This window comes from Anolis sagrei, chromosome 3 (genome assembly GCF_037176765.1).
Source record: "Anolis sagrei isolate rAnoSag1 chromosome 3, rAnoSag1.mat, whole genome shotgun sequence".
NCBI lineage: Eukaryota > Metazoa > Chordata > Lepidosauria > Squamata > Dactyloidae > Anolis > Anolis sagrei.
The window spans coordinates 26391359-26419321 of NC_090023.1; the positions used below are offsets into that span (position 1 = coordinate 26391359).

The 27963-nt window shown below is 40.8% G+C and overlaps 1 protein-coding gene across 1 annotated transcript; it reads right to left on the reverse strand.

Annotated features, from left to right (window-relative positions):
* Positions 1 to 437: 437 nt before the first annotated feature.
* Positions 438 to 27882, reverse strand: POGLUT3 (protein O-glucosyltransferase 3). The gene is made up of 8 exons (XM_060771000.2): positions 27550 to 27882; positions 15024 to 15215; positions 13131 to 13417; positions 11198 to 11414; positions 9416 to 9612; positions 5954 to 6148; positions 3248 to 3352; positions 438 to 1244 (listed from the first exon to the last, which is right to left on the reverse strand). The coding sequence occupies exons 1-8, from the start codon at positions 27794 to 27796 to the stop codon at positions 1119 to 1121; spliced, it is 1566 nt and encodes a 521-aa protein (XP_060626983.2). The 5' UTR covers positions 27797 to 27882; the 3' UTR covers positions 438 to 1118.
* Positions 27883 to 27963: the final 81 nt, after the last annotated feature.

Below are 27963 nucleotides of genomic sequence, written 5' to 3' on the forward strand. Positions count from 1 at the left end.
TCAGATGTACTTCACAAATAGAAAAATCACCCTTTTTATCAAGCCCTGCAAATGCTGATTTGTTATCAGTAAATGTCTGATGTCAAGTAATGATTTTTCAGGCTAAAAAGGGTCATGAGTGGAAAAGTTTAAGACTCCTGCTCTAGAGAATCCATACTATGTTGGCTGGTCAGGAAGAATTGCTCATATTTCACCAAATGCCTGCAGAGTGGCCAGCAACATGGTGAAATATGAGTCTGGTGACAATAAGGTACCTGGAATCGATGTCCTCACTGCAAGAGAACATGCGGATCAAGAATAGGGCTCCATAGCCACCTATGGATCCACCATCAAGACACTGCACTTGGAGAACCATCATCCTCAGGCTGCAAGGGATCACCTAAGTGAGTCAGAGTATGAAAATATTACTGAAATTCAATGCATCTCTGCTTTAAAAATGATATTTGAATATCTTTATTTCCAAACATACTACATTATACAAAACACCAAGAAATAGAAGTAGATGAAAGAAGGAGGAAGAATTATGTAGGTTTGCAATGCTTAGAGACAGGTTCCATGGGTAAATCGGGGACATATTTAGGATTCTTCTGAAGGTTTCCATGATCGAAAAGGTTTGGGAGCCGTTGCCCTAAATACTGTTGGACTAAAATTCTCATTTGTCTCTAAACCATCTGCCATATTGATACCTGTAGTCCAATAACAGCTGGAGACACAAGGTTTGGAATCACTGGTGTGAAAAATAATACTGATCTACCTGTGAAGATATGCACAGCTCTGAACTCTTGAAAATGATCAAGATAAAATGTGATGTCTCCTTGCCACCTCCCACAGCTACATTAGCAATACATGGAAGTGGGGTTCAGGAGAACACAATCTGACTGGCTTTTCATGCCAGGTTTCTAAAAGGCACTTATAGCACTGTGAGGAAATACACCTAGGTGCAATCTTCTACATACTTACCTGAGAGTTCAGTTCCACTTAATTTGTTCAACTTGTTCTAAGTATCCATTGCACTGATATTTTTTCCCCAACGCCACTTTTCTCAGCTTTAAATACTACTGAAAGTCCTGGCTTATCACTCATATAAAAGATTGTCGTCCTTGATCCCTTTGTCACATTTATAGTTCATCCTTGGAAAGCTTTTTCCTGTGGCAGTCGCATAATGAAGTCTTGTCATCGGGCTGAGGGACAAATTCCATGCCATCTCGTATTTCAGGTTTAACAGTTTGGCGTTCAGCATATTCCTGAAACATGCAAATGGTTCTGAAAAAGGAACTGAAGCAATGCGAGGCTATTCAACACACACTCTCACCTCCCTCAACACTCTCTTTGGAAATTACTTTTTTGTATTGTAAAAACATTGAATGGAATCAAGTTGTTCCACTAATGGAGCTGCTTTTCTCAATTGCAGATGGTGATTCATTTTAACTGGGTTTTAATTTTAATTTGATAATTTAATTACTTTTTTGAACTTGGGTATGCTGTGCATTTTAGGCTTTAGCCTATAAAACCCTAAACGGTTCTGGCTCAGCTTACCTGCCCGGACATTTCTCCCTCTATGACCAACCTCGGAGGTAAAGATCATCGGGGGAGGTCCTGCGCTCGGTCCTAGCCCCCTTGCAAGTGCAACTGGTCGGGATGAGAGACAGGGCCTTTTCAGTGGTGGCCCCTCGCCTAGGGAACTTCCTCCCCAGTGAAATTAGATTTGCCCCATCCCTCCTGCCCTTGACAAAAAAACCCTGAAAACATGGCTCTGGGATCAGGCTTTCAGCCAGTAATGGGAATACTGCAATATAAGACTAAAAATTAATATAACAACGACTCTGACCGGCCCTGGAATATGATTTGGATCATGTGATTTCAACGGATGTTTTGATGCTATGTTTTTAATGTGTTTGGTTTAAATGTTTTTGTTATTTACCGATGTATTAATATATGGCATTGAATTGTTGCCTTTGTAAGGCTGCTCTGAGTCCCCTTCGAGGTTGAGAAGGGAGGGATATATATGTGGTAAATAAATAAATAATATTTTAATATATTTCTTTTAAACTGTTATAAGACCCAAAACATGAGTTTCAAATGGGGAAAAGCCCTATTCAGATTTTGCAAATTCCGGGCTATGGCTCCGTTGATGGGAGTCAATCCACTTGTATAAGCTAGCTGGCATTGCCCCCCCCCCCCCAATGTGTGATGGGAGGTTACTGCCAATTGCAAGAGAAATAAGGTTGAACACTGTGAAAGCCATCCACTGTATGGTTATCAGCCTCCTCCTTAAATCAAGGAAAAGTTTCACGAGAACCACCACTCCTCTAAATGTTCCTCCAACAACAGCAAGAGTATACCTCTGGGCAGCTAAACCAGGAGATCCCAAATAGACAGCCCCGCATGAGGGTCTTCCTCCAGGGGCAAACCAAGAATGGGCAACTTGGAAGTCGCTGAACAGACTCAGAAATTGAATGGGCAGATCAAAAGACAACCTGGCAAAATGGCACAACCAAAAGAATCTTCCACCATGTGTGACTGTGGAGCAGAACAAACAACAAGCACCTGTATGCTTGCCCTGCCTCATGCACAGAGGAAGAACTGTTTAAAGCTACAGGCAATGCGGTCACTGTTGCCTGTTTTTGGTCTAAAACTATTTAGCTGCTTGTGATCCATTTTATCAGTTTTAAACTTATTTATTTCTTCAATGCTTTTGGCATGAAATAAATAAAATCCACTTGTATTACCATCTCCCTCTATTCCTATTGCCTTCCATTTTACCTAGTATTATCCTGTTTTCCAATACATCACGTCACCGCATGATGCCACTCACGAAAGTATGACAGCCTCAGTTTAGCCATCTCGGCTTCCAGTGACAGTTTAAACTTGATTTGCTCGAAGACCCTTTGATTGGTCTTTTTAGCATTCCTTGGTATCTGTAGAATTTCCTTCAGCTTCACATTTCAAATGCATTGATTTTCTTCCTGTCATCTTTCTTCATTGTCCAACTTTCTCAGATTCTAAAATTAATCTTTTTAAAAATTATAAGCTTTCAATCTCCTCTGCCATGAAAAAGGGGAGGAAACGACAGAAGGGAGTGTTTACAAAGACATGACTCACTACATCATGTTCATGTCACTGAAAGCCATGTTGTTTACTACATCTCAACCCATTGTAACATTAGAGCAGTCAAGGACCATGGAGAAGAGGAAAAGTACAACGTACAGTTAGTAACAGTAAGACCTTGGCTGAAATCTGGACTCACCTGGAAGACTTTAAAATAGTAGCAATAAAACCGATGAGGTTGCAATAGTTCTCTTGCAATCATTTGCCCTTCTTTAGCAATTTTTCTAACCACTTCGTCATTTTCCTAAGAAAAAGAGAGAGAGAGATAGAGACACGCATGCAAACATATAGCAGAACAATAAAAGTACTTGTTGATTCCATTTCTTTCTGTTATAATTGTGCTCAAGAAAGGGGATCCCCTGATTTTCAGAAACGGAAGAAATGCTATGCCTATGCACTGCAGTTACACTGTACAACTCTATATGTTGTACAATGCCAGTTCCTATTTTCTTAACCTTATAAAGCTTCAATGATTATTAGCAACTGACAGCCAGAGCCTGTCAGTTGCAGTTTGGCACAATTAAGGGCGAGAATTTCACAGCTTCAGGAGAGCTAGATTGTTGTCCAAGCCACAGCGAAATGTCAAACAGGTTTGACATCTCACACGCAGATGGAGTTACTCAGAACACAGAGCTGTAATTGTCTTCTTCCATCCATATAATTACCACCTATTTGTGTACAATGAGGCGTAAGAAAATACTTCTTGCTAATACAAGGACATGTTTTATAAGCTGCAGAACAGCATTCTTGTGGATCTGTTTATACCAGTGGTTCCCAACCTTTTTCTTTTGGCCAGGGATCACTCTCCAACATTTTATTATGTTGGAGAGTGATCCCTATTATCAAAAGGGTTACAAATCAGTTTTTGGTCAACTTTAGATTCGGTTTGGTTATTTGGAGTGCTGATTAGAAAACTGCACTGGATAGACCACATCGGCTCTTGTTTCTGATACAGAACATATGCCACCCAGTAGTCGCCATCTGCTCGCCCACAGAAAACCATATTTAATAACCCAGAGCTGATGTGATCTATTCAATGCAATTTTCTGAATCAGTACCCCAAATAACCCTAGGAAACGGCCTAAAAACAAAGACACCAAGGTGTGTTCCGCTTCCAGGTGCCACATAGAACGACTCTGTCAGAAGAGGGAGAAAGAGGAGAAGCAGCAATCAGGAGGCTTGTTTTCGCATCTTTCGTGGGTAGCCAGCCTCTCTCCTCCTGACACCCTCGCTGCCTCACTAATTTTGTGAGACCAATTGCTCTAGTTGCAATGGTGTAATAACTGTGAGGCCACGGACTGTATTTTAGCTTTTGAGGACCACTGGTGGTCCACAGACCACAAGTTGGGAACCACTGGTTTATACTAAGTAATTTCAAGGCAATGTTTTAAGTTTTGATTTAGACACAAACTTTTGAAATGACAATATTTAACAAAATGCACATATCATTTTGGTCTTTTAATTTTTGTTCCTAAACCAATCTCTCAGTTTATCATATTTCCCTGACTAATTGATGGATAAATAGACTTAATATTCAAATAATTTGCCATTCATGTGCAATGCTGACTTCCTATAAGTAACAACCAGTAAACTATGTACAAGCATTTGAATGAAATTGTAATCTCAATGCTGGCCGTGACATACAATAGGTTGAGTGATACAGGTATTCAGCCTGTTCCCTCTTAGAAAAATCATCTATCCTATCCAGAAATCCATTAAATTAATTATATTTTAAATTAAACAATTCCTTGGGGAGATAGGGTGGGTTATAAATAAAGTATTATTATTATTATTACTATTATTATTATTATTATTTGAAACACAACAAGATGAGTCTACAGCAGACAAGATCACTCTGCTGGCTGTATTATTGGATCACACGTTGGACACTTCCCAAGTGTCTAGGACTGTGTGATGTATCGGTGAACGATGTGTGCAGATCCCAGTAAGTTAGCCTTCTGCAGCTGGCAATTGGTAATCTTGTCAGCGCTGATTGTGTTTAAGTGCAGGCCAAGGTCTTTAGGCACTGCACCCAGTGTGCCCATCACCACTGAGACCACCTTTACTGGCTTCTGCCAGAGTCTTTGTAGTTCGATCTTTAAATCCTCATATCGTGTCAGCTTTTCCAGTTGTTTCTGTTCAATCCTGCTGTCACCTGGGATTGCAACATCGACAATCCACACTTTGTTGTTTAACATGATTGTGAGGTCAGGAATATTGTGCTCTAGAACTCTATCTGTCTGAATTCTGAAGTCCCAGAGAAGTCTGACGTGTTCATTTTCTGTAACTTTTTCCAGCTTGTGATCCCACCAGTTCTTTGTCACTGGCAGATGGTATTTGTGGCACAAGTTCCAATGTGCCACAACGGTGCAACGGTGTTATGCCTCTGCTTGTAGTCCGTCTGCGCGATCTTCTTGCAGCAGCTGAGGATGTGATCTTCCAGATTGTTTCATCTGCTTCCTTATTATTATTATTATTATTATTATTATTATTATTATTAGAATAATTCAACATTAAAAAAATTAAAATGCATTAAAAGTCCACACCCAATAAAAATGCCACTCGCATCATCCACAGCAGCCTGGCTTTCATCATTTCCTAAATTCTTGATGGAAGAGTCATTTTGTGAAAAGCAAGAAGAGATGGGGCCATCCTGGTCTCTTTAGAGAGGGAGTTCCCATGTTTGTGAGCAGCCACTGAAAATGCCTTTTCCCTTGTTCCCACCAAACAAGCTTGAAAAGATGCTGGGACAGAGAGAAGGCCCTCTTCAGATGATCACAGTATTCTGATAGCTTCATACAGCCCTTCAAATAATTTGGACCCAAATCATATAACCCAAAATTACCTTAACCCACTTTAGTTTTTCCAGCAGGTCTTCTAGATTTCTTTTAACAGGAATATAGTGACTCCATGGAAAAAGCTCCTTATAGAAGTACTCATAGTATGGCGAAGACTGCTTGAGCACAACACTGTCTCCCAGTAAGAGGTATGGGAACCTGTAGGCTGCAACAGTGCCATCTACACTCACTTGGTACTTGTACTGTGGAAAAAGAAAGGAGAAGGAAAACAGTTTGAACAAAATGCCTCTTTTCTCAGAATAAGGTCACAATTCAAATAATAACAGGTATGCTTAGTTCCTAGTCTATGTGTTATTTCAATCTTGTTTCCTATTTCAGCCTATGGTGAGAATCTGAACGGCATGTTTCCTCTGGAAGTTACCACAGAATTGCACAGAAAATGTACCTGATCCAACTTACATAAATATTCAATTGAAGAACAAATCTACAGAACCTATCTTGTTCATAACTTGGGGACTGCCTGTAATCTGTATTGCAGTATTTTGTTGATTTCACCCACGCTTAATTGTTGTTGTTGTTGGAATGCAAGGCAGGAAATACAAGAGGAACCTGATATTAGTAAGTTAAGCTACATGTCTTTAGGTTGAAGTTCATTGACTTGTGTATCCTGTACTGTAATTTAATTAAAGGAGCTGTCAACTGCAATGGGCAAAGTTTAGGCAAAGGTACAAGCGAATGCCTTTCACTTTTTATGTCACCCCATGAGAGTATGCTTATAATTTTAAGCAAATCAGTAAAAAAAAAGTGGTGGGACACAGTCTAATCTTGAAGAAACCCACCTTGCAAAATAAATCCGTAAAATTCCACAAGTATCTTTTGGAAGGATAGGTCTTGTAATGATTCAGTCCAATCAAGAAGCCAGGCACCACATTAATTATTTAGTGTCAGGCTTTTGATCTCTTTATTCCATCTGTTCCTGAGTCAGTCCAAAACTCTTGCTTTGTTGTTGATGTCTATAAGTATCCTGAAGTTCAATCTGACCTGTTCTTTGCTTACAGCATGGGAAAACAGCACGTCATACATTATTTTAAAAGAGCCAAGGTATTCACTTGGTTCAAAGAATGTCATTCCTTGGCATTACTATGTTCTCTGATGAGAGTGTGGATGAGCTCCCTCTATCAGCTCCATTGCGGGGACATGACATCCTTTGACAAGGATGATAAAACATCAAAACATTCGGGCATCCCCTGGGCAACGTCCTTGCAGACGGCCAATTCTCTCACACCAGAAGTGACTTGTAGTTTCTCAAGTCGCTCCTGATATGAAAAAACAAAACAAAACTCTGATTTTTAAATCATTTTTCAGATTCACAGCTTTTCTTTGCTCTTGTAGCTTGAATTAACTTACTGCCTTGTTTTCTTATTGAGTTATCTTTCCATTCTGGGTCTACAGCCACAACTCAGAGGCTACAGATCTTTTATGGGGCTTTTGAAATATATCAGAGAGCCATATCATGCAATAAGCTGCTTTATGTTTTATGAGTTGCTGACAAAGTACAAGTGGCTTACTTGTTTGATAGGCAAGCTGGGAGGCTAGCTGCTAAAATTGGTCTGACATCTCAAATATAACCACATGTTCCCATTCTTTGATAGATTTACTTTTCTGTTTCTTTGCTTTTCCGCCCCAAGTCCCTTCGGGGAGAGAGGGTGGAATACAAATAAAGATGATGATGATGATGATTATTATTATTATTAGGAGCTCCCGGTGGTACAATGGGATAAACCCTTGTGCTGTATAAACTGCTAACCAAAAGGTTGGCAGTTCAAAGCGGGGTGAGCTCCCATCTGTCAGCTCTAGCTTCCCATACAGCAACATGAGAGAAGCCTCCCACAGGATGGTAAAACATCCAGGCATTCACATTCTTGCAAATGGCCAATTCTCTCACACCGGAAGTGACTTGCAATTTCTCAAGTCACTCCTGACACAAAATAAATAAATAAAATTTCTCCATGATTGTTATTTTTCTTGGATTAGTCAGATCTAAAGAGACTTATTTCTAAGGGTCTTAAATGTGAAGCCTATTTCCACACTGCAATTAATTTGCCTAAAGAACAAAGCATTGACTCTGCCCATTGTGTATATCCAAGACATATACTTTTGTATTTCCTCATTTTTTCTGGCTGTGCACTGTTTTCCAAATTCTGGTGGGGTTTAGTGTTGGATGTAACATGTAGGCACTACTCCTCTGCAAAATATTCCAATGTTTGCAGAATAGTCAAGTAACTGCACTTTTGAACAAGAGAATTCTGATCTAGATAGAAAAACAGCCTAACAGGCAACTTTCTATGTTTCTAGTTCTTGCCTATATAAAAAAGCAGAGGCATATTTAAAAGCTTCAAAATCCCTACCAAAAAATCCTTTCAGTTTAGGACAGAATGGGAAAGATCTGGAGAAAAAATGTCCCCAGTCTTTGGTTTAGGAATATGGATGCAATCCACATGTACGGTTTGAGGTATAATAACCACTTTATTTATTTATTAATTGGTTTGTTGTAGGTTTTTCGGGCTATATGGCCATGTTCTAGAAGCATTCTCTCCTGACATTTCGCCTGCATCTATGGCAGGCATCCTCTGAGGATGCCTGCTACAGATGCAGGTGAAACATCAGGAGAGAATGCTTCTAGAACATGGCCACATAGCCCGAAAAAACCTACAAAAATCCAGTGATTCCGGCCATGAAAGCCTTTGACAATACATATTTATTCATTTATTTCTCCCATGGGTGGGACTCAAAGCAGCGTACAGTAGTTAGAAGCAATAGAAATTACATAACATACAAATTCAACGAATTTAATAAAAACACCATAAACCAAATAAACAAATTGTCCCTACATAAACCATAAACAACAGATTAATAACGTACAACATATGCCATTAAAATTATCTGAATCTCAGACCACTGGAATTATCCATAAAAACAGTTGTACTAAAATCCTAGGAACTCCATCTTCATTAAGCTATGTAACCACATTGCGAAGTCCGAATAACATTCAGAGATGTATATTACCAGTAACTGTCTGGCCGTTGCATGTTATAAGTCATCAGGAAAGGCCTGATTCCACAAGGAGGTTTTAATTTGTGAACCAAAAGCCAACACAGAAAGGGCTGATCACACCTCTCTAGGAAGGGAGTTCTACAGCTGTTGGGCCACCACTGAAAAGGCCCTCTTTCTCATTCCCACCAATCACACTTGTGACAGTGATAGGACTGAGAGGAGGACCTCTTCTGATGATCTCAGGACTTGTGAGGGCTCGTAGGAGGAGATGTGGTCCCTCATTCATTTTTTTAAAACCCAATATGCACACAATAAAATACCCATGTCTATTGGTTCCACATTATAGTACTGCTTAAATTAAAAGTATTTTCCAGGCAGATTTTTTTTTAACTTTGAAACAGTCTTAAAATAGAAAGTTTGATCTTGGTGCTATAATAAGCCTGGAGGTGGCATACCTTAAAGAAATCAAAGAATCCCATCAGAGGAACCTTCCCCAGCTCTTTCTCCTTTTCTCTGAAGAAGAAGTAACTCGTTATTCCAGCATCCAGAAGTTCTGCGTTTTCCTTGGAGAGTTTCACAAGCTGAAGCCGTTCTTCAGAGCTGTCTCGACCTCTGAAAAAACCTTGTTCGGTTTTGTTCTCCCAGACAGGTCCTGAAATTGGTAGACAATGCAACAGAGAGGAGCAGGTAAAACACAGAAATCCTGAAATTTAATGCTTAAATTTTAAAAAGTGACACATGTTGATAAATAAATGTAAGGGAAAGTAAAGGTTCCAGTTTCAGATAAAACTGAAAGAATTATGTGGTTAAAGATCCTAGGCAGGTTGAAATTGAGAACAATTTAGGAGCTACAAGCACCCTTTGACTTTACCCTCTCAATTTGTTTTAACACAGTCTGTTTGCTCTGAATTTTCCTCTGCCTGTTACTGGAGCACTGAAAGAGTTACTCTGACATATACATGGAAAAACCTGAAGATTGGGATAGCAAAAGGAAGCATGAATGTTCTGGAGTGTGCCCATGCTGTGTGCATGTCTTTGATGGAATAATTTGAAGATCTAACTATTTCTAATTCAGAGCTAGTGTAGTGAACAGAATATAGTCAACTTTCTACATTCAACTTTCTAACCTGGCCTTGAAAACAGCAACAATAACAATAATTTAAAAACTTTATTTATATACTGCTCTATCTCCCCAGGGGACTCTGGGCGGTTTCCAAATGACATTAAAACATACAGAGTCACAACATGATCAGAACAAAATAAAAAGTAACAGTAACAGGTCGTGTCTGGACAGTGTTTGGGCTGAGCTAACACTGGTCGCTCTCAAACCACCAAGTCTTCAAACTCTTACGAAAAGAGGGCAGGGATGGGGCATGTCTTATTTCCCTTGGAAGGCCGTTCCAGATTTATATTCTGCCCTATCTCATCAAGGGGACTCACAGCGGATCACAGTACACATACATGACAAACATCCAATGCCATTTGGACAGACAGAACAGACAGAAAGGAGGTATGTTGTGTCGATGTCCAGCTTTTTGGCGGCTTTGGAGGTTATGCTCAATCCAGCCACAGGGGGATGCTATCGCTACGTCCTCTATAAAGAAGAGCCATCTGGACTTCCTCCTTACTTTTGCACACAGGGATTTTGGGACCTTTTTCTTTTATGGTGTCGTAAAATACCTCCCCCGCTTTTTTAGCAGTACCTAATTTCTCTACTTATAGCACTAAGCTGTTTTTGAACTGCTTAGGTAAACAGTGAGTTGAGATGACAGACCCGGGCTTCAAACTGGCAACCTTTTGGTTGGTAGATCTTATTGCTGCTGGTGATTAACAGCTATGCTATAGCCCAGCCTAAATGAGACTAAACAGAGATAAAATGATTTACTGTTATTGTGTGCCTTCAAATAATTTCCAACATATAGAGACCCTATACCAGGGTTTTTCTGAGGCTAAGAGTATTGACTTCTTACACCTGAGTATTTTCACACCTGAGTAGGGACTTGAACCTGTTCTCCAGAATTGTAGTGTAGTGGCATGAAATTATTTATCATTCCTAGAAATCCTACCAATATGATAAACAACAATATCCCGAGTGCCCCAAAGGATGGGAAATCCCAGCTTGTGTGCCACAGAGGTTAAATTTCTAAAGTCTGTGGCCCTTTTTGTACCTCTGACTCCATTACTTGGCAATGTTTCAGCTCTTATTCCCTCTTCATCTGAAGTAGAGCTCACTTTACCTGTGTTTCCTTGAACAGACAGAAGATCATTTGTGACGCCACGCAGAGTTTCAAGGGTTGAGTGGGTGACATCGTAAGTGGGAAGCACAATGTCGGCTGAATCCACAGACCCACACCACGAAAGGATAGGGACAGGGCCCGGAGTGTCATTTGCTTTCCGATGTTCAATGGGCCAATCAGCAACATTAACATAAAATTCTACATCTGGGAGATGAACCTGAAATAAACCAATGAACTTTTATAAGCTACATTATTCTAATACTTGCAGTCTCAGTTTAGCATTTATGCTCAATGAAAATACAGTATTAAAAGTTATCGAAAGGAAACGTTTTCCAACCTATCTACTTAATATGTGAATATGCTAGTTTTGAGATTTGTTTAATGGTTTCATTGGTTTTAACTATGCATTTTTAATATTTCTATGTTTGACTCTATTTTATGTTTATATGTGTTTTAATTCACACATTGTTATGCCTTTTAATATTGGATACTTTGAGTCTCCATTGGCAGAGAGAAAGTGAGGTATATATACATACAATGAGGATGATTATAATAATAGTAATAGTAATAATAAATAATGCAGACTTACATAAAAGTTATATTGTCTCCGAATTTTGTTGTTTTTAATAAACCATCCCCAAACATTGTTTTAATTTTGGTTTAATGCTACATTTAGAAAACAAAACAAAGAAAATAATTTTTAAAACAATTACTTTTGGAAAAGGGATATTCAGAACCATTTGGGAAAACCAACAATCTTTTGGAAAGGTGTGACCTTGTGAGAAATCATAACCTTTTGTAAAGTATGATCTTCCTGAGAAGAGTCAAAAACTTGCATGAGTCAACCTTCTCCTTAGTGATAAATATCCACTAGTATTCATGCAAGGCAATTAGGTTTCTCAGCTGTCAGACCTAGATATCTCTTTGAACTGTTAGGGACAAAGATATGCCAACGCACAAAAAACAGCAGAGTTTCAGAAGTGTTCTTTTCAATAGCCCAAAAATATCTACTCTCCCTTAAAACATCTTGGTTTAAATATCATGCTCTCAAGAGACAAAAATAAGTAGTCTTCATTAAAACAACATAGTTGGTTTACTCACTAACTTCATGCATTCAGCATACAGGTACATTGCTACAGATAGGATTTGAAGTAGTTTATCTGTGCAGATAACACAGGGCATCTTTCTTGTAATCAACAGTCCACAATCTAAAGCATCTCTCTGGTCTGAGAGTCTAGTAGTCTCTAAAGCATTCTGTTTTACTGACTTCTGAAAAGCATACTGTTTCTAAAATGGAGTCCGAGTCCTGAACAGTCCCAGATCTGACCACATAGTCTGCAGCGCCACCCACAACACAGAGTTAAGGAAAACTGCACACCAAAAACATATACAAAACAGGAAGCAATCTGAATGATATACAAACAAATTACTAATGGAGGCTTGAAGAAGGTTGCTATTTCCAACAGTTACACTGCGTAAAATTTTGCAAAACTGTTGTACACATCTAATATTTGGCTCCAATAATAAAGTTGGAGTCAATCTATTCTTCTTACCCAGATTCAACTGTCCCTTTTCAGCACCTGATGTTTTTAAATTCTTTAAATTCATTAAAGACTAAATTCAAGGTGTTATCAATTGAGCACTGCTTAACTTTAAGTGGAATAAAAACCAGAATGCGGATGCACACTGTAATATGGGTACATGAGATTTGCCCTCTTTGCCTGTACTAACTTTCTTCTTTGCCTGAAACTGGAATTTTGCATCCCATGAATTACCAGACACTGAAAACATTTGAGAAGAGGAGAGATCTTGCAAATATGCAGCTTGTCTAATATCTGATAAGAGACAGAGAAACAGATTCTTTCAATGACTATCTGTTGTAAACATGCACATTAACATGGTTGTGAATAAGTACATATCTGTAGAAATATACCTTCCTTGCTAATGACAGCAACATTTCATCAGAAAACATTTTGAAGTCTGTATACTTCCCCAAGGTTCGACGATAAATCTGATTATTGATTATCGTATAATGAACGATGGCTCCCATCCTTTGGCCAAACCTTGGTGGGACCTCTTTAAACATCTGCTGGAGATCAATGCTAGGAAATGCAGCAAAGTCTTCAGTAATTTGAGCTTCTTCGGATGGACAAGAAAGACTTTTCTCCCATACTTTGGCATCTTTTTCTGGACAATCACAATATTCATGGTAAATGGGACCTGAACAGGAGGAAGCAACATCATATTTGAAAGGTCCAACCCTATGATCTATGCAAATGGAGATTATAATCCATAAAACAATGTTGTCTTTTACATCCAAGCGAGAGTTGAATTTATAAGACTTCAACTCACTTTGAATTAAGAAGCGGCTTAGCAGCGCTCCTTCAAAATGTCCAAAATGTTTTGTCCAACTTAAAATCATGAGATTAGTTTAGCAGGGCTGGGATACAGGATATTTGACAAATTATATTGTTCAACTACTTTGCTTTAAAGCAGTGGTTCCCAATCTGTGGTCCGTAAGAATGAAAATATGGTTCGCAGTCTCACCATTACCTTGAAACTATGCGGCAACGAGAGCGACTGGCCTCGCAAAACCCTCTTATAGTGCTGAGGCAACTGTGATGTCGAGAAGGGAAAGGCTGGCTACTACCCACGAAAGATTACTACTACTACTTCAGCTCTAGATTGTTAAATATGGTTTTCTGTGAGTAAGCAAATGGTGACTACTGGATGGCATATGTTCTGTATCAGAAACTAGAGCTGATGTGGTCTATCCAATGCAATTTTCTGAATCAGCACCCCAAATAACCAAACCGAATTGAAAGTTGACCAAAAACCCTTTGGGTACTAAAGTTGTAGAGTGGTCCCTGGTCAAAGTGGTCCTTAGTCAAGTGGTCCCTGGTCAAAAAAAGGTCAGGAACCACTGTATAAAGTATCCTACTAAATCAAACATGTTCTGGATACAGTACCCTATTATGCCCACTTTCATAAGAAAATGATCATTTCTTTACATTGTTCAGTTCCCTTCAATGTATTGCTTACTAGCAAACTGGGTCTTTTCTTTACACAACAAAACCGCACACAAAACACATTGTAACAAGACACCCAACAAATCAACAGACTAGACTTAAATGGGAAAAAAGGTTTTAATTCAAATCATTTAATAAATGTGCCTTATTATCTGATGAAACACATAAGTACTTTTTAGCAAATCTAGCAGTCCTATATATTACAAAAAAGACTCACCCCACCAATATGAATTATTTTTTTGTTACAATTTTGCGATATCTGTAACTGGCTCTTTACTTCTTTAGCTTAAAACAGCGGTTCCCAACCTTTGGTCTCCCAGGTATTTTGGACTTCAACTCCCAGAACTCTCAGCCATCTTACCAGCTGTTAAGAATTGCGGGAGTTGAAGTCCAAAACACCTGGAGGACCAAAGGTTGGGAACCACTGGTTTAAAACAAGCATAGGAAAGCACTCCATACAGCCTTTTGGTAAATGATGATCAAGAAGTCTGATTATACCCTAATATCTTTGAGTACCCAATCAAGATTTTTAGGTAGAATTTCTCCAGGTAGAAACCCAATTTAACTACTACTTACCATTTTTCATGATACAAAAAACCAGAACTGTTTCCAAGAATGCAATGTAGGGTTGGGTTTCTTTTTAAATTATTTATTCCTGATTACAGTGTTACAACATATGTATGTCCAGTGAATTTACACAAAAAATCTACTATTTATGTTTTCATCAGTCAGCTGAGCAGCATCCAATGGGATAAAATCACAAACAAATTAGGCAATGAGGGGAAACAAAACATTACCTTTCAGGATATAGGGAGACTGAGCAACGTGTGCGTCCCCATAAAGAATCTTCACCTTTAATCCTTCCTTGACACTTGTATACAGTCGGTATCGCATGAGAAAGGAGCCATCATTCCTGTCCAAAAGCTTTGGAACATGGATCTGGATGCTTTCTCTGGATGAAAGTGGTTTGATTGACACACTAAATTGTCCTTTAAGAATAAAAATAAAAACAGAAAATAAATGTAGGCTGTAAACATAACTTGATTTCAATTATATTCAAATAACAGGGGGTTGAGGTAGAATGAGTTAAACCGCCAGCTGCAGAAAATCTTGCCAACAGGGTGACCTCCTGCCATTGCCTTAGCTTCTGCCAACCTAGCAGTTCGAAAATAGTAATGTGAGTAGATCAATAGATACTGCTTTGGCAGGGAAGTAAAAGCCACCCATGCAGACATGCCAGCAATTCTATCAGGAAGGTCTCCATGGAAAACAGGCTCCTTGGCATGGAAAATGGAACAAGCGGACCTCTCCATGGCCAGAAGTTGAGCACAGCCTCCAAATGTCAGAGACAAAAAGGGGGAAGCCTTTACCTCTGTCTGTGTACTGTCTGTCTTTGTTGTTAATTGTACAATGGCACTGAATGTTTGCCATATATATATTCTGTAATCCGCTCTGAGTCCCCTCAGGGAGATAGAGCAGAATATAAATAAAATATATTATTTTTATTAGTCTCTTGCCAATAATTGCCCAAATGGTTTGGGACAATGGAAAAGCACCCTATATCAGAGATCATCATAAATCACAGGAAAACCCCAGCAATTTCACAAGCCACTTAAAATTGATAAGTAAACAAGCCTGAATGAGTACAGCTTTTGTGATTCGGCTACTCTCTGATTCAAGTGCTATTTCCAATATCTACAAGAGTAAATAAATGGACTTGGTGTCTCTGAGCATTAGTTATTGTCTCATTCTTCCTTATAAAAAGTACAATGTAATCGGAACTATGTGCATTTTTCAAGTTCACAAAAAATACCACCCTGGAAAACCCACAGGAAGTACAATTTCACCAGCACCATATGAGAATAAGTCTTAAAACAGGAAATCAAAAGATGCAAACAAAAGCAGCCACCTTAGGCTATTCTATTATATTATCTCAGCATAAACAATGCAAGCAAAAAAAGTCTAAAGAGGAGCTATGAAAGAGGAGCTGATAGAGTTGACTATAACACAGCTGCCTCCAGGTAAAGTGTTATAAATCAGGTCTCGCACTGCCAAGCTGATTAGGATCAGGAAGTTATTTAGAATGAATGGGGTGATTTTTATAAAAACAGAAGTAGGAATGAGATGGCTAAACACATACATCTTGTGGATGAAAAAATTATCAAGTAATTGTGTTCAAAAGGAGGCATGTAAGTGATCCAACTAATTGCTGACCTGGTGGTAAAATATCAAGAGTGTGTTATGTAAAGTTTTATTGTAAGTTGGGAAAAACTGGACCCTCCAAAATATCACAGGTTGGCAACTTCCAACGTGGTCGCTAACTAGGGCTGATGGGACTTGTGGTCCAACAATATCTAGGCAATGAGCCCAGCACATTGTGTGATGTGAATGAAAATAGCACTTCCAAAGTTGGGTCACAAAATCCCCTAGTAGACGCCCTTCTTGTAGGGAAGTACTGCTTGGATCAGCTACAGGAACTAAGAACATGACCAATGTTTTGATAAATTGTTAATTTGAACCAGTCTCTCAAAAACATGCTTTGATGTTATTATCTGTGGCATGTCACAGCCCTTCGCAATATCCTTCTTTGGGAGGGTTCAATGTTAGATCTGTGCCAGTGCATGGTGACCACACAATTAGTCCAACAATACAAGCTGCATTAAATGTGATCTTATCTGGCACGGACATTTCTCGAAGCAAGTAAAATGGACTGTTCTCCTTGTAATGAAAATGAACTCATACTCTTTTGTAGCTCCTTCCTTGGGTGGCCTGGCAATAAATATTCTGGCTCTGTTTACAAGTGAGTCAGGCCTATTTGCTCCACACCCTGATGATAGCTCATGTTGCTGCAGCCTATCAGCCCTCTTGACATTTTAAGTTTTCATCTCAAAGTTGAATTTGAAAGCGTGTGAAGGATACTGCTCCTATTTTGCTCTTGGCGAACAACCCCCTTTCCTGGGTTGTTGTAGGTTTTTCCGGGCTATATGGCCATGTTCTGGAGGCAATTTTTCTCCCGACGTTTCGCCTGCATCTATGGCAAGCATCCTCAGAGGTAGTGAGGTTTATACATTAAACCCCCTTTCCCCTTGCATGCTTTCATTTTCCTCCTTCGTTCCTGGCATATTTGTCAGGCTTCCCTATCCATGGATTCTATTTCCATATTTCTACAATCCACAGCTTGAGTTTTTTAAAAAGAAGGAAAGCCTGATTTTACCTTTTTATATAAGGAACACTGCTTAACTATGCCGTTGTACATAATGAGATTTCAGCATCCATAGAGTTGGGGGTCCCATACCAAATCTCAGCGGATACCAAGGGTCCGCTGTATGCCAACCGAAAAACCATCAAGATTGCATTGTAACCCCAGGAAAACCTTCCTGAGATAATCACAGATATATTATTTATTAATTTCACATTCCACCTTTCTCCCAATTTGGAATCCAAAGAGCCGACAATGTAAATTGAAAAGAAAACAGGGCTAAAACATACTGAAAACATCTTAGCTACCTAATTAAAAATTGCACCAACCTAAACAGTTTAAAATATTTATTATAATAATAATTATTTTATTTTTATACCCTGCCAACCATCTCCCTGAGGGGACTCAGCTTACAAGGGACAAGCCCAAAAAATTACAAATAAAACACAAACAATTAAAAACATCAGATAAAATATAAAAAAACAATCACAGTTGTAAACAACATCAAAACAGTATGTCTGAGAAAAAGAACATAGCTTTTTTTTTGTCATGTCAGGAGCAACTTGAGAAACTGCAAGTCGCTTCTGGTGTGAGAGAACATAGCTGAGGTTCAGGCTCAATGAGTGCATTTCATCCTGAAGGGAGCACAAGGAAAGTGCAACAATCAAGTAGACAGGGCTGGGAATGCTGTCATCAAAAGTGTTGAGGTAGACAATAAGAGGGCCGACATAAAGTGCTGAACTTAAAGTAGGGACAGGAAAATTACTGGTGGACTGCTTAATCAAATGCACAGATTCAGGTTTTTTAGTTGTCTCCAAAAAGAAGAAAAAGTAGGAGCCTGTCTGATCTCCCTAGGGAGGGAGTTCCTGAGCCGGGGGGGCACCATCGAGAAGGCCCTCTCCCTCATCCCGATCAACCGTGTTTGAGACGGCGGAGGGAGAGAGAGTAGTGCCTCCCCAGATGATCTCAGAGTATGCACTGGTTCATAGGGGAAGATGCAATTGTGGAGATAAGCAGGTCCCAAACTGTTTAGGGCTTTATAGGTGATAACTTGCATCTTGAATTGGGACCGGAAACTTATTGGAAGCCAGTGGAGCTGTTTAAATGGACGTAGACCGCTCCCTGTAATCAGCTCCCGTAAGTAGTCTGGGTTTTAAAAGTAATATTGAAGATAAATGTTCAGCATCTCCCAGTGAAAGTGCAGTAACCAGCTCATATCCAACTAATGCAACCTTTCCACCTAAAATGATTGTTCCATTCTGTTGGAAAAAGAAGGAATGAGCTCTGCAACCTAGGATTAGCCACTGAAAAGGCTCCTTCTTGTGTCCTCATGAAATGTGGCCCTCACAGTGGTGCTACTGTGACAAGAAATCCAAACCAGGTATGACAGATCTATAAATCACATGGAAAGCAAGGTGATCCCATTTTAACAGTGAAAAAGAGTGATTGAAGTCTGTTAACTCTTACTCTATTAAATGATTTTTCATTGATTAAATGATGTGTTGCTCCAGGCACTTTTCTTAACTTCTGAGTCCAATATTGGAAGTAAACTAGAGCAAAAATTGTGAGACAACAGAGAGAATGATACAAATCTTGGAATCCTCTGACTTATGGCCCTGTTAAAAAAACATTAACTTCCCCAAGCTCTTGTGGTGTGGTTCCCAACCTGTGGTCCATGGACCACCAATGGTCCCCAAGAACGAAAATATGGTCCGAGGCTACACCATTACTACACCATTGCCTCGAAACCACATGGCAACGAGAGTGACTGTTCTTGCAAAATCCTCTTTTAGTGTCAAGGCAATGGGGATGTCAGGAGGGGAGAAGCTGACTACCTATGAAAGATTACTACTACCACATCAGCTCTAGATTATTAAATATGGTTTTCTGTTGGTGAGCAGATGGTGACTACTGAATGGCATATGTATCAGCAACTAGAACTGATGTGGTCTACCCAATGCAATTTTCTGAATCAGCACGCCAAACACCAAACCAAATCTAAAAATGATCAAAAATCTTATTTGTAACTCTTTTGGTACTAATGTTGGAAAGTGGTCCCTGGTCAAAAAAAAAGGTGGGGAACCACTGCTATACTGAAACAGAAAGTACAAGATTACCACCACTCTCTGATGTTCTCCTTTAACTGTTGCATTAAATTTAAGAACTCTCTTTTGTAAAAGCTTAACAAGGCAACATATGGAAAGAAATAACATCTCCATTCAACAGAGTTGGCTTATGGTCATAGCTTGAATTGCTAATGTTTTAATCTCTGTTCTGCTTGTTAATATATATATTGTATGGTCTGTTTTATCAATGTACTTTAAATATATTGTACTCTGCCTCAAGCCATGAGAAGACAGGGATAACAAAAATTATTACTGTTGTTGTTTTTGTTCTTATTTGATACATAACAAGATTAATACACAGCAAAGAAGATCACTATGCTGGCTTTTGTATTTGATCCGAAGTGTCTAGGACTGTGTGATGTATCGGCAAATAATGTGTGCAGATGCAAGTAGGGTGACTTTTTGCACCTGATAGAAGGTAATTTTGTCAGCGGCGATTGTTTTTAAGTGTAGGCCAAGGTTGTTGTTGTCGTCGTTATTAGTATTAGATACACAACAAAACTAGTAAACAGCAAACAAGATCACTATGCTGGTTTTTGTATTTGATCACATGTCGGATACTTCACAAGTGTCTAAGACCGTGTAATGTATCGGCGAATAATGTGTGCACGTCTGAGTGGGGTGGCCTTTTGCAGCTGACAGATGGTAATTTTGTCAGCACCAATTGTTTTTAAGTGCAGGCCAAGGTCTTTAGGCACTGCACTCAGTGTGCCATTCACTACTGGATTATTATTATTATTATTATTATTATTATTATTAATCTGCAGGCCACAACTGAAGATACAGATAGGATACCATATTCTTCCCACATTTCAATAGTGGCAGTTCTATCTATCTTGCAATGCCACTTAATGACACAATCAGTTCAATTCAACACCAGAAATGCAAATAATCATTGTACTTTGAGTGAAGTAGTCTTATACTTTTCTTAGGTTCTTGCCGAGAGCACTTTGGTTCTTCTCTCCAAGTTCTGTCTCTTCAAATCTGCTGATTCTTGCCCTACAGACTTGAACCTGCCCTTCCTGTTTGTCCTGAATCCTCTCCCGGTCCAACCTGCTTGCGAATGCCTTCTGTGTGTTGCTTCAACTGATCCTCGTAAAGCTTGTCTGATTTGGTAGACATCACGCCCAGTCTAGCCCCACAACAAATTATGCAGGCACAATTTGCTCAGAGGAGCATAATAAAATGTTAATTGAATTTTGTGCTGAACTATAATCTGAAATATAATCTCCACTGATTTATTTTTCTTATGCAGAAAGTAGTTCCATTGATTTCTTCAGGACAGGTGGTTGGGCATCGTCCCCACCTCCAAGGAAATACCATATTGCTTTATAGCAGAGGTGGACAAAGTAAAAGAAATAATTCCAGTAGTTTCCTTTCTGTTTGGGATATAACTCATCTGTTCATGGACACCATTATTTATATTTAAGAAAGATAATGAAGCAGAGATGTCCCTTCTAATGGTTTCTCAATCAAAGAATCAACTCATTCCTTGCCAAGGTTTGCACGTAGAGTAGTTAACTGTGACTATATTCACTGCTAATGTCATAACATTAAAATATTTCTTAACCTGTGTGCGATTGCAACAGATTACATGCAAACATATGATGAGAGGTAGTATGGTACAGTGGTTTGACTACTGTAGCAGACCAGGGTTCAAATCCTCAGTCAAACATGGAAACCCACGGGATGACTTTGGCCAAGTCACTTTCTCTCAGCTTCAGAGAAAGGCAAGGGGAAACCTCCTCTGAGCAAATTGAGGCATGAAAACCGCATCATAGATTAGTCTTATGCATGCTACAAATTGGGAACAACTTGAAGGCACACAAGAGCGTGGTAGCATAGTGGTAGGAGTTTCAGGCTTGGACTGGGAGCCTTGCATTCAAATTTTCTGCTCATGGAATCATAGAATTGGAAAAGACTGCAAGGGCCATCCAGTCCAACCCTGTGCCATGCTGGAACACACAATCAAAGCACCCCAACAGATGGCCATCCAGTCTCTGCTTAAAGACCTCCAGTGAAGGAGACTCCATTGCATTCTGATGTAGCCTATTCTACAGCCAAACAATTATTGCTGTCAGGAAATTCTTTCTAATGTTTAGGTAGATACAGTGGTTCTCAACCTGTGGATCCCCAGATGTTTTGGCCTTCAACTCCCAGAAATCCTAACAGTTGGTAAACTGGCTGGGATTTCTGGGAGTTGTAGGCCAAAACACCTGGGAACCCACAGCTTGAGAACCACTGAGTCCCCTCAGGGGTGAGAAGTCGGTACACAAATACTGCGATTTTTTTTGTCGTGTCAGGAGAGATTTGAGAAACTGCAAATCACTTCTGGTGTGAGAGAATTGGCCATCTGCAAGGACGTTGCCCAGGGGACACCCGGATGATTTGATGTTTTATCATCCTTGTGGGAGGCTTCTCTCATGTCCCCGCATAAGGAACTGGAGCTGGTAGAGGGAGCTCATCTGCCTCTCCCCGGATTTGAACCTGCGACCTGTCGGTATTCAGTCCTGCCGGCACAGGGGTTTAACCCACTGCGCCACCAGGGGCTCCAATACTGTAAATAATAATAAATAATCACTGAGGTAGAACCTCTTTTCCGGCAATTTGAATCCATTGCTCCGTGTTCTAGTCTCCAAAGCAACAAAAAACAATCTTATGGAGCTTGTTACTATGTGGCCCTGTTACATAAACATTTACATCATAGAAAACCACTGCTTGGAATTCAACATCCAGGGAAAGGAAATTAAGAAGTAATGGAATATGGAATATCCGCTAAAACACTGGGAGATGGGAATATAATTCAAAAGGGCCTAGATAACCAGACATCTGGTTCGGAAATTAATAAAAGAGAGACAAAGGCACAATTCTACATTTAGGCCACAGAAACGAAATGCATGGGGATAGCATGGAGGATATTGCAACATTAAAAGGACCTTAATTATTATTGTTTATAAACTGAACACTAGCCAGAAGTGTGATGCTTCAACGAAGAAGATGAAAGCAATTGTGACCTGCGTTAATAGAAATATATTGTTTCCACATTGAGGGAAGTCATAGTCTCGCTATATTCTGCAATGGTCAAAACAAATCTGGAGTACGGCATTCACTTCTGGGTGCCTTATTTTAAGAAGGATATGGGCAAGTTGAAGCAGTTTCAAACCAGTGAAATGGGAGTGATAACTAGAAATGGAGAATGAAAGCATGTGAGGAAAGGTTGAAAGAGCTGGGCATGTTTGGCTTGTTGAAAAGAAGATTGAAAGATGACATGACTGTACACTTTAACTATCTTTAGGGCTGTCAAAGAGAGGAGGGGGGAAACCTGTTCTCTGATGCCCCAGAAGGCAAAACCAAGTCATTACATCTCAGTCGAACATTAGGGCACATATTTCTTCACCTATCCACATCCAACAATAAATGGCCTCTAGCCCCCTAGGTAATTCTATCATATGCTTCCAGCAGACATTATAATGGGAGTTTTCTAGGCCCTCCAGGGTCACACCAGAAGTTATTCATTTCATTAGGGGTTTGTTATTATCCATTGTTGTCAGTTTTCACCATAAATCCAGGAATGTATCCCCAGTGGATATGGGAGTCATACCATATGCGTATAAGAAACCATCAGCATTATTAAAGCAAAAAATACATATTCATTTATCTCTTGTAATCCCCCATAGTATTAATAGTTTTGGGAAAGGATGACCTTTGAGATCATAACCTTTAGGAAAACCAGAATCGCCAAAGCCTTTTGTAAGTGTGACCTTTTAGAGATTAACTAGCTGTGCCCTGCCACGCGTTGCTGTGGCCTATAGTAAAACTTATCAAAGTTGAGGTAGATATTTGGACTATTATGAAAGAGAGGTCCCTACCTATTCCTTCCCCCTTTTCCTCCCCCTTTCTCTCCTTTCTTCCTTCTCTACCTCTTTCTTTCTTTCCTTCTTTCACTACTTGGTTTCACCCTTCTCTCTTTCCTTCATTCCCTCCCCCTTTCTTCCTTTGCCTTTCTTCCCTCCCTGTTTGCTTCCTTCTTTCACTTTTTATTTCCTTTTATTTCACCACCATCATAACAATAACAATAATGCAATGCATTGCCTCCGGGACCTGACACCTCTCCCATTCCCCCTAAAAGGGTCTCATAGGAACAATAGCATCATCATAATAATAATAGAAATAACAACCTTTACCCGCCACGTGTTGCTGTGGCCAACCTTCCCTCTTTCTCTCCTTTCCCTCCCTCCTTCCTTCCTTCCCATCTTTCCTTCTCCTCTTCTTTCTCTATCTCTTTCCTTCCTTCCCCCTTTTTCTTTCTCTTCTGCTGTCTCTCTTTTCTTTCCTTCCATCTTTCCTTTTCTTTCCTTTTCTTCTTCCTCTAACTTTCCTTCCTTCCCCCTTTTTCTTTACCTCCCTTTCTCTTTCTTCCTTCTTTCCTTCCTTCCTGTCTTTCCTAGATTTTGACAGGGCGGGAAGGGGCGGGGTGGGGTTTGGAGGTGGCGTGAAGTAAAAGGAGGTAAGATTGGGGCAGGGGAATGATGGAGCGTGGGGTTGCGTGTGTGTGTGCGGCGGCGGGGGGAGTGGGGTTGCGTGTGTGTGTGCGGCGGCGGGGGAGTGATGGAGCGTGGGGTTGCGTGTGTGTGTGTGGCAGCGGGGGGAGTGGGGTTGCGTGTGTGTATGCGGCGGCGGGGGGAGTGATGGAGCGTGGGGTTGCGTGTGTGTGTGGCGGCGGGGGAGTGGGGTTGCGTGTGTGTGCGGCGGCGGGGGGAGTGATGGAGCGTGGGGTTGCATGTGTGTGTGTGGCGGCGGGGGGAGTGGGGTTGCGTGTGTGTATGCGGCGGCGGGGGGAGTGATGGAGCGTGGGGTTGCGTGTGTGTGTGCGGCAGGGTGTGTGTGTGTGCAGGAAGCGGCGCGGCGGGGCTTGGAGTAGGCATGGTTTCCGCAGAGGGAACGTTGGCCGGAAGGCCATTTGCGCGCGCCAGGGAATTTGCGGCTGGGCGCCAATGCGCATGCTCAGTTGTTTTGCCGTTTTGTGAGTGTGTTGTTGTGTTGTTTTTCATTTTGAGTAGATATGTTTGTACCTTGTGGGTTGTGTTATGGGCATGAGAATTTTGGTTAAGTTTCGTTGGGGTTTTTTTGAGTTTTGTTCTTTTGCCGTTTTGTGAGTGTGTTGTGTTGTTTTTCATTTTGAGTAGGTATGTTTGTACCTTGTGGGTTGTGTTATGGGCACGGGGATTTTGGTTAAGTTTCATTGGGGGATTTTTGAGTTTTGTTGTTTTGCCGTTTTGTGAGTGTGTTGTTGTGTTGTTTTTCATTTTGAGTAGATATGTTTGTACCTTGTGGGTTGTGTTATGGGCACGGGGATTTTGGTTAAGTTTCGTTGGGGTTTTTTTTGAGTTTTGTTGTTTTGCCGTTTTGTGAGTGTGTTGTTGTGTTGTTTTTCATTTTGAGTAGATATGTTTGTACCTTGTGGGTTGTGTTATGGGCATGGGAATTTTGGTTAAGTTTCGTTGGGGGGTTTTTGAGTTTTGTTTCCTCGTTGGATGCCCCTAACAAATTTATATATATAGATGTGCATTCACTACCATTTGAAAAATCATAACCATTTTGTAAAGTATTATCTTCCTGAGCAGAAGTATGGTCTTCCTGACAAGAGCTAAAAACTCATTTGAGTCAATCTTTTCTTTAGTGGTATATATCCACTTGTATTTATGCAAAGCAATTATGTTTCTCAGTTGTTAGACTGATTATCTTTGAACATGAGGAAGAACTTCCTGACTGTGAGAGCCATTCAGCAGTGGAACTCTCTGCCCCCCGGAGTGTGGTGGAGGCTCCTTCTTTGGAGGCTTTTAAACAGAGGCTGGATGGCCATCTGTCAGGGGTGATTTGAATGCAATATTCCTGCTTCTTGGCAGGGGGTTGGACTGAATGGCCCATGAGGTCTCTTCCAACTCTTTGATTCTATGATTCTATGTTAGGAACAAAGATTATGCCAATGCACAAAATGTACAGCAGATCTTTAGAAATGTTGTTTCAGATGCACAAAAAATCTATTCTCCCATAAAATATATTTGGTTTAAATCATGCTCTCAAGAGACAAAAAAGTAGACTTCATTAAAAGTAACATATCTGGTTGACTGCTTGACTAGAAATAATATCATACGAAAGCTGACTAGCACAACCTGGGGATCACAACCAGACACAGTGAAGGCATCTGCCCTTGCACTTTGGTACTCTGCTCTGAATAAGTTTGCCCAGTGTGGAATACATCTCACTACGTTAAAACAGTGAATGTGGCTCTTATTGAGACATGCCGCATTATCACAGGATGTCTATGCCCACACTACTGGAGAAATTGTACTGTTTTGCCAGTATTGCGCCACCTGACATCAGCCAAGAAGTAGCAGCCAGTAATGAAAGGACCAAGGCACTGACATCTCCAGCCCATCCTCTGTTCAGATATCAGCCAGCATGCCAACGCCTTACATCAAGAAATAGCTTTCTAAGATCTACAGAGATACTCTCAGGAATACCTAAGCAAGCAAGAGTCCAAAAGTGGCAGGCGAAAACCCAGAACCTCAAGCCATGGCTGATACAGAATAAGAGACTTTCTCCTGGGAACGCAGAAGACTGGGCAACTTGGAAGGCACCAAGAGATGCCAACCTTAAGAAATGGGTCTACAAAGTGGAATCCATTGCATGCGAGTGTGGAGAAGAGAAAACCACTGACCACCTATTACAATGCAGCCTGAGTCCAGCCACATGCACAATGGAGGACCTTCTTATAGCAACACCAGAGGCACCCCAAGTGGCCAGCTACTGGTCAGAGGACATTTAGTATAATACCAAGTTCCTTTTTTAACATTGTTTGTATTTTTAAACATTGTACCTTCAATCTGCTTCTAACACGATAAATAAAAAAAATCTGGTTTACTCACAAACTTCATGTTTTGCATAGTGGTACATTGCTTATCAGTTGAAAGTTTAAAAAGTAAATTCTCCGAGGCATTCTGTTACAGTCTCTTCTCTGTCTTATGTCTAATGCATAGCAAATACTGACTATACAATACTGATTTCTAAAAATGGTGTCTCAGCCTGAATAGTCCCAGATTTGAAGAGGCACAAGTGGAGGGTGAAAGAGAGAAACGTGCCAAGAGGAAGGCGCGTCAAGCCAACCCCGACTGAGACCGCTTTCCACCTGGAAACTGATGCCCTCTCTGTGGGAGAAGATGCAGGTCAAGAATAGGGCCCCACAGCCACTCTACAGACCCACCACCAGTACACTGATCCTGGAAGACTATCCTACTTGGAGCCCCCGGTGGTGCAGTGGGTTAAAGCCTTGTGCCGGCAGGATTGAAGACTGACAGGTCACAGGTTCGAATCCGGGGAGAGGCGGATGAGCTCCCTCTATCAGCTCCAGCTCCTCATGCGGGGACATGAGAGAAGCCTCCCACAAGGATGATGAAACATCAAATCATCCGGGTGTCCCCTGGGCAACGTCCTTGCAGACGGCCAATTCTTTCACAACAGGAGCGACTCCCGACATGACAAAAAAAAAATCCTACTTGGACAACAAGGGATCACCTAGGTAAGTAAGCGTAGGTGAACTAGAAACCCCAGCAACTACAACTCCCAAATGGCAAACCCAATCCCCTCCCCTCAACCTCAAATTTGGGCGTAGGGGGCATTTGTGCCTAATTTGGTCCAGTGAATGAAAATACATCCTGCATATCAGATATTTACATGTTGATTCAGAACAGTAGCAAAATTACAGTTATGGTGTAGCAAGGAAAATAATGTTATGGTTGGGGGTCTCCACAACATGAGGAACTGTATTAAGGGGTCAGGGCATTAGGAAGGGTCTAACTCTGCCATGGGCAAACTTTGGCCCTCCAGGTGTTTTGGACTTCAATTCCCACAATTCCGAATTGTGGGAATTGAAGTTCAAAACACCTGGAGGGTCAAAGTTTGCCCATGCCTGGCCTAACTCCTCACAGGGCGCTTCACCTGGCGGGGAGCGGGTGCAATTGCGTCCGTCGCTGCTGACCGCCTGTAGGTAGAAATACCTGGCGGGCAAGGTAAGCTCCGCCTCCAGGCCCGGCCCCCAGGCCAAGCTCTTCTCCGCGCTGACCGGCTCAAGGGCCTTCCGGGAAGAGGAAGAGGAAGCAGAGGAGGAAGAGGAGGCAGCGCCCCACCTCCCTTGCAGCAGACCCAAGGAGCCCCACACTCCCAGCCAGAGCAGCATGATTGGCATCCAAGAGGAACTGTTCTGGAGGGGAAGGGTGGGTCTGAGTCACCCCGGCATCACTTTGGTTCACTTTCCAAAAAGTTGCAGATTTAGGAAAAAAGGGCGGGGGAAAAGAATTCGAGTGGCTGAATCTGGTTGGAAGGCGCGCCGGCCAATCGCGACATTTGGAAGCC